At 36.2% G+C, this 8,833-nt stretch overlaps 1 protein-coding gene across 1 annotated transcript; it reads right to left on the bottom strand.

The window, feature by feature from the left end:
* Window positions 1-1,351: 1,351 nt before the first annotated feature.
* On the bottom strand, window positions 1,352-6,750 carry LOC117340403. Its single transcript, XM_033902164.1, has 5 exons — window positions 6,736-6,750; window positions 6,382-6,487; window positions 5,437-5,641; window positions 4,998-5,221; window positions 1,352-1,584 (listed from the first exon to the last, which is right to left on the bottom strand). Exons 1-5 carry the CDS (start codon window positions 6,748-6,750, stop codon window positions 1,367-1,369), a joined length of 768 nt encoding a protein of 255 aa, XP_033758055.1. The 3' UTR covers window positions 1,352-1,366.
* Between the last annotated feature and the right edge of the window lie 2,083 nt (window positions 6,751-8,833).

The following is an 8,833-nucleotide window of genomic DNA, read 5'->3' as shown; positions in this document are numbered from 1 at the left end:
ATACCGCCTAGTAGGACATCCCACCGGTCTCGTGATACTGTCAACGGGTGGAGCAGTCGACAATTCAAAGACGCTGACGTCGTCTGTATGTACGAGTTTATCCCTGTTGTTTGTACGGGTTTAACGAGCTGACTTTTCGAGAGGATGCATTATACAGTACAACTGCTATTGATAAGGCATTTGGCATCAAATTATCTACTTATTGTCAACAATACATTAAATTGGAATGATTTTAATGGGAAATGTGTAATTAAAATATTCCATCTTTAGATAATCAACTTTTTCTGTTATCTGTTTATCTGTGTTTTGTTTTGTTAATGGCAGGAGGGATATTGGGTTGGTTGTTCAATGTTCAGCTACTGTGTCAAGAAATGAACAAAGAATGACGCGTTACTTTCGTATATTGGAACAGCCATTCAACCATGACATTCAACTTGTTTTGTGACTAATGTACATGTAGACTCCTTTTAGGTACAATGATCATTTATCTCTCTATCCAGTATGTATTGATATCACCAATGTGATAAACATTACACAGTATATAATCACAACGGTGATGAATCCTTTGCAATATTATTTTGTAATTTTCTATGGTTTCAGCGTTAAACTATGGTAACAAGAGAATGACCGAGTTGATTAAACTGTTTAGTAACCATACTTCATGTAACACTGTGTTGAGGCATATTACCGCCTGTAATGTTGTCTTGGGAACTAGTTCCGCATGTAAACATTTAGAAACTGTGTTGGTGGCTAGTTCCGCCTTTAACACGGCCTTGAGGCCTATTCCTAATTTCCTATCTAACTTTCCTCCGTGATTTCCATATGTTTGTCTGTGTTTGTGATTCGCTAGCAGTCAGTTGACACTTTGCCTTCAGTACTAACAATAAAGTCCAGTCACTCAGACTTCACACTGATGAGTCTGGCTTAGGTCCAAGCCACGACGGTGATAATTACCTTCGTGACAATTACAATATCATCATACCTGCGAGGATACATCACGATACACGTCTAATATACACTTGATAGGCTCAACATTATTGCTGTAAGTCAAGATAATTTATCATATCTATATAAAAATAAATATTTGAATATGCCTTTTCATTATTATTACTCTGTTAAAATTCTGGTCTTATTTTTTAGAGTGTTTGTCTAAATACAGTCTCTGATATCTGTCTTCTATTTCGTTTGTCCAGAAACAGATTCTGACCATTGTATGTTCACTGGTACCATACATTTGTCCTAAATACAGTCCCTTTCATCTCTTGTGAACTGTATACCCAAATATGGTTATAAATTAGATATTCCACGAGACAAAGGCTCGTGGCGTCATAATAAGAACAAAACAGCAAGCTTATTAGTTCATCTTTTATTTGCCACATTTTTCATACAAAATGATTTCCATTTCAGAATCTTCCTCCATTGTTGATAATATTGGTTCATTCCGACTGTATATATAGTATAGGGTTGAAAACAGGAGTCCTACGATGATTTGTCCGAGAATGAGGTGACACCCGAACACCGCCATGATTATATCTTTGATGATAATCTCGTCTGTCTGGTTCCATTCTGGATCGGGCACTTCACCTGTATTAACGATGAATATATGTCGTCATAAATCTGTTCATAAAATTACAATTCCAGTGGTTTTATGTTACCTTTTTCTCATTTTTTTCAACCATGTTTTAAAATAAAGACACCTTTGTTGTAATCAATGGCCACCAAACATCTCCGAAACCACGAATCTTTCTTACATAATTTGTGTGTTTAATTTGCCATTATTGTCCCGTGGATATGTCACATCATGTTACCATTTTTCTTACTGTTACATATTTTTAAAACAGGGCACTATTTTACATAATGTCCATCAAACTAACCAACATATGTTTCATATTACTTATATATTTTCCTCTTCATCACCGCTCTATGATATCCCGTAATATATGTAAAAATAAACTCGTTTACTCAGACATACACTTACTCATTGTTCATAATTTCTTGCATACCAACTATTTAATGACTTCATCAAATCTAAGAAGAAATATATAACCGACAAAGCATAACCTTTTCGCTATATTATCTGTCCTAGTTGTAAAAGATATTAGACAACATATAAATTTCTAATTATGATCTTTTTATATAGAAATTTACAAAAACAACACCATATAATGTGTTTATATATAACATCATATAATGTGTTTGTACACAACACCATATAATGTGTTTATAAACAACATCATAGAATGTGTTTATATACAACACCATATTATGTGTTTATCAACCGCATCATATCAATAAACAACACTATACAACACATATGTGTTTATATATAACACCATATAATGTGTTTATATACAACATCATATAATGTGTTCATATACATCAACATATAATGTCTTATAAACAACATCATATAATGTGTTTATATACAACATCATATAATGTGTTTATGTATAACAACATTTAATGTGTTTATAAACAACATCATATAATGTGTTTATATACAACACCATGTTATGTGTTTATAAACAACAGCAGTAGCACGTAAAACATCATTTACAACACTATCAACATTAGCAGGCTTTTTGAACTATGTTAAAGCCGTTGGTCTCTATCACAAGACTGCCCTGCAGGTTGGGCGTTAGAATTGTACCTGCTGCCCCATTACATGATCGTAAGAGGCGACTAAATTTGGGATCTTATCTTTTCTTTCTTAATAACTTTCTTCTTCCTAATGTCTCCCTTGACAATGCCTCACTGTTGGCCTTTAGATGAGCGTTCGCCGCTGTGAGGAAGGCTTTGAGTTCCGTCCCCTAGCCGAGACATACCAGAGTCTTTAAAAATGGTAGTTGCTACTCCTGCTTAGCGCTCAGCATATTTCGAGTGGGACGACTGGTTCGCCCGTTGTCAGTATAATGTGACCGGGTGGGGTGTCCTGCTGGGTGTCTTCGGCAGTATGCTTCAGTGAGGTAGCACTTTAAATCGGCAAAAGTTCCGGCCTAATTCAAGAAGACATAACATGAACATACCGCAGCCTCCCAAAACACACATACGCACTCACCACATGCATGCATGTCGCACGCACGAGAGGCCGTCCTTAAATGACCTTAGCTGTTAATGGGACGTTAAAGAAAATAAACCAAACTAAACCAAAGTATCACAAGATTTGAGTAACCATGGCAACGTTTTCATCTAAGGTATACGTGGGTGTATCATGTTTCGTTACTTTACGTTTGTTCGCTTTGAAAAGTTCCGGCCTATCACAAGGAGACTTAACACGAACATACCACAGCCTCCCAAAACACACATACGCACTCACAACACGCATGCATGTCGCACGCACGGGAGGCCGTCCTTAAATGACCTTAGCTGTTAATAGGACGTTAAACTAAATAAACCAAACCAAACTAAATTGCCCATTTTGTTCACCTATTTGGGCCCTAATGACCTTTATAGTGTTGCTGAACCGTTAGAAATTCATAGTTACTAACAAAAGTATTACCGGTACTCATTATAATAACTTCTATGTGCTATTAAAATTACCTTTGTATCAACAGTTTGATACAGTTTTTCTGTAATTAATATTGCAATATCTAAACATGAAATCCCCACTTACCCTTAAATTGATTTTTCACTAACTTAATGAGTGATTTGAATATGTTTATTTAGTTCATATCTTAAAGTGTTTTGATTTAATCATTTAATTTAATTTCTTTTATTCACAACCAACTCTACCAAATATACCTCTATACCCAACTAGATACTCATTACTGTACAGTGTTGAATTACTATTGATACACCAGGTCACCAACTAAACTATACCTACCTAGATACGTATTACTGTATTGTATATAATTACTATTGATACACACGGTCAGAGCATACCTACCTAGATACGTATTACTGTACGGTATATAATTACTATTAATATACCAGGTCAACCAACTAAACTATACCTACCTAGATACGTATTACTGTATTGTATATAATTACTATTGATGCACACGGTCAGAGCATACCTACCTAGATACGTATTACTGTACGGTATATAATTACTATTGATACACACGGTCAGAGCATACCTACCTAGATACGTATTACTGTACGGTATATAATTACTATTGATACACACGGTCAGAGCATACCTACCTAGATACGTATTACTGTATTGTATATAATTACTATTGATGCACACGGTCAGAGCATACCTACCTAGATACGTATTACTGTACGGTATATAATTACTATTGATACACAAGGTCAAACTATACCTACCCAGATACGTATTACTGTACGGTATATAATTACTATTGATACACACGGTCAAAGTATACCTACCCAGATACGTATTACTGTACGGTATATAATTACTATTGATACACACGGTCAAAGTATACCTACCCAGATACGCATTACTGTACGGTATATAATTACTATTGATACACACGGTCAAAGTATACCTACCCAGATACGTATTACTGTACGGTATATAATTACTATTGATATACCAGGTCAACCAACTAAACTATACCTACCTAGATACGTATTACTGTACGGTATATAATTACTATTGATATACCAGGTCAACCAACTAAACTATACCTACCTAGATACGTATTACTGTACGGTATATAATTACTATTGATATACCAGGTCAACCAACTAAACTATACCTACCCAGATACGTATTACTGTACGGTATATAATTACTATTGATATACCAGGTCAACCAACTAAACTATACCTTCCTAGATACGTATTACTGTACGGTATATAATTACTATTGATACACACGGTCAAAGTATACCTACCTAGATACGTATTACTGTACGGTATATAATTACTATTGATACACACGGTCAAAGTATACCTACCCAGATACGTATTACTGTACGGTATATAATTACTATTGATACACACGGTCAAAGTATACCTACCCAGATACGTATTACTGTACGGTATATAATTACTATTGATACACACGGTCAGAGCATACCTACCTAGATACGTATTACTGTACGGTATATAATTACTATTGATATACCAAGTCCCGAAACACAGTAGGAAGTATCCCTTGAGTAATGATGCTACAATACTGCGATACCCAGTGTAGTATTCTACTAGGGATACACACGATGTTAGGTACAGTAGGTTGGCGGGAAGCTCGTGAATCAGATCTGCATATTCTGCTTGGTTTTGTTCGCTTTCGATGCTAAATGCACCCCTGAAATTAGAACAAAACAAATAGTTAATCTATTGTATATACTTCAACGTCTTTACAGTTTATTCTACAAAGATAGTCATCAATTATTTGAATATCATTTTACATTTCTAGTAAAGAAGATGGCGCCACTGTGAAGGTGTTGGTATAAAGGGAAAAGATATATGAACCAATGCCCCAACTTCCAGTACCACCTTCTATTTCAAAACCATATTTACCAGGACAGAGAGATTGCCGCAGCAATGTCACCAAAACCGTCCGGTACATGCCATCCTCTCCAAGTAAATAGCTCCACCATGGAGTGGAATATGAATGGACCGAACATGGACATATGCTGCAAGTTAATGACAGCTTCGGGCGTGAATCGTCCATCCGAGGGGTTGGTGAACCGGAAGTGGGTTGATGCTAGCGCCAACACAAATACTGTAGAATAAAAACACTTGTCATTACAACTAGATGAACAGGTAGATCAATTGGTCAATATATTGAAATGTTGATTTCTTATTAACAGCAATTGAGTAAGCATTAAAGACATGCAAAAACTTTCAGAGCAAATCCCTTATTGACAATGAAATATGTTTCAGTCCGAAGTAAAACGACCAACGCTTGATTCATTTGCTGCCCTGTACCACAGGAAATGAACCTTCTAGCCCCATTGCATTATATATAGGAGGCGACTAACTTTAAGATGTTATATTCCTTCCTCATTAGAGCAATCTGTATCATCCAGAGTGTAGAATCAATAGCCTTCTCATCAGGGCGAGTGTTCGACCGAAGGCACACACACGAGGATTTGTTAGGGAATACATCCAGAAGAACATACACAGGGCAGCAGGTAAGATTCTGGTCGAATGAATACCGACGTGTTCGCGAAATCATAATTCTCAAAAAAAAAACAAAAAAACAGATTCGATGAAAAGAGAACAAAGCATGGACTTAAAGGAATTTATATGAAGAACATTGAAACTGACAACGATGTTAAGATCTTGTATCCCGGAAGGGTAAACGTCTTTATCGCCGATACCCGCCAAGTAAACTACGTCAAATATTAGTGATGACACGTGTTCAAAATAACAATCACGATGAATATACTGGTGTATCACTGAGAGTAGAGAACGTCCAAATTTATGTCGCTCAATAAATATGCCATTCCAAATCCTTACCTGTAACAAATACGATAAGCTTAAACACAGGTACGACTGGGAACTTCGGACAACAAGGTAAGGCAATGGTTCCATTTGATGTGAAGCCTGTATCTTGTATTTTACTCTATGAAAAAAGGTTAGAAAATATCAAAACTTTATGTTTTGTTTTATTGTTTAATCGTCTCGTCAGTGGTAATGGACTCGAAGAACAAGAAGAGCGCCTCGCACTTAGATATCAATTTTTACACTCTGGATGCTAAAAAACACTTGATTAAACAACAGGTTGTACCAAATACTGTACAAGAATAATTTATCTGAACAAAGAATGGATTATTGCAGTATACGCTTTATCTTCGAATAAGTAGGTCTTACCAATTTTACAGACATATTAGATCGGGGCATTGTTCTCAATTACAGTCTAAAATTCAAGCAACTGTGTTATTCCCGTATATCTATTATATACTGTCTCATACCGTCCAATCAGATATCATACCAATATATACTGTCTCAGACCGTCCAATCAGATAACGTACCAGTATATACTGTATCAGACCGTCCAATCAGATAACATACCAATATATACTGTCGTAGACCGTCCAATCAGATATCATACCAATATATACTATCTCAGACCGTCCAATCAGATAACATAACAATATATACTGTCTCAGACCGTCCAATCAGGTAACATACCAATATATACTGTCGTAGACCGTCCAATCAGATAACATACCAATATATACTGTCTCAGACCGTCCAATCAGATAACATACCAATATATACTGTCTTAGACCGTCCAAACAGATAACATACCAATATATACTGTCTCAGGCCGTCCAATCAGATATCATACCAATATATACTGTCTCAGACCGTCCAATCGGATAACATACCAATATATACTGTCTCAGACCGTCCAATCAGATAACATACCAATATATACTGTCGTAGATCGTCCAATCAGATAACATACCAATATATACTGTCGTAGATCGTCCAATCAGATAACATACCAATATATACTGTCGTAGACCGTCCAATCAGATAACATACCAATATATACTGTCGTAGACCGTCCAATCAAATATCATACCAATATATACTGTCGTAGACCGTCCAATCAGATATCATACCAATATATACTGTCTCAGACCGTCCAATCAGATAACATACCAATATATACCGTCGTAGACCGTCCAATCAAATATCATACCAATATATACTGTCGTAGATCGTCCAATCAGATAACATACCAATATATACTGTCGTAGACCGTCCAAGCAGATAACATACCAATATATACTGTCGTAGACCGTCCAATCAAATATCATACCAATATATACTGTCGTAGACCGTCCAATCAGATATCATACCAATATATACTGTCTCAGGCCGTCCAATCAGATAACATACCAATATATACTGTCGTAGACCGTCCAATCAGATAACATACCAATATATACTGTCGTAGGCCGTCCAATCAGATAACATACTAATATATACTGTCTCAGGCCGTCCAATCAGATAACATACCAATATATACTGTCTCAGACCGTCCAATCAGATAACATACCAATATATACTGTCTCAGGCCGTCCAATCAGATAACATACCAATATATACTGTCTCAGACCGTCCAATCAGATAACATACCAATATATACTGTCTCAGGCCGTCCAATCAAATATCATACCAATATATACTGTCGTAGACCGTCCAATCAGACAACATACCAATATATACTGTCTCAGACCGTCCAATCAGATAACATACCAATATATACTGTCTCAGACCGTCCAATCAGATAACATACCAATAAATACTGACTCAAACCGTCCAATCAGATATCATACCAATATATACTGTCTCAGACCGTCCAATCAGACAACATACCAATATATACTGTCGTAGACCGTCCAATCAGATAACATACCAATATATACTGTCTCAGACCGTCCAATCAGATAACATACCAATATATACTGTCTCAGACCGTCCAATCGGATAACATACCAATATATACTGTCTTAGACCGTCCAATCAGATAACATACCAATATATACTGTCTCAGACCGGCCAATCAGATAACATAACAATATATACTGTCTCAGACCGTCCAATCAGATAACATACCAATATATACTGTCTCAGACCGTCCAATCAGATAACATACCAATATATACTGTCTCAAACCGTCCAATCAGATAACATACCAATATATACTGTCTCAGACCGTCCAATCAGAAAACATACCAATATATACTGTCGTAGATCTTTCAGCAGCCCCACCAGAGACAGTGTTATCATTAATATCCCTACAGCAGAGTGTCCTGGGAATGCCATCCTCGGGTGATGGCTCTGTGAGCTTATTGTATGGGAAAATTGAATATCTGAAATAAATATCTACGATAAAAAGACACCGGTGAACACTTTTAAACTGTTATCACACATAAATCTTATGTTGGTGATT

This window comes from Pecten maximus, chromosome 13 (genome assembly GCF_902652985.1).
Source record: "Pecten maximus chromosome 13, xPecMax1.1, whole genome shotgun sequence".
Classification (NCBI taxonomy): domain Eukaryota; kingdom Metazoa; phylum Mollusca; class Bivalvia; order Pectinida; family Pectinidae; genus Pecten; species Pecten maximus.
The sequence above is the reverse complement of the archived record's forward strand: the minus strand, read 5'-3'. Positions and strand labels throughout refer to the sequence as shown.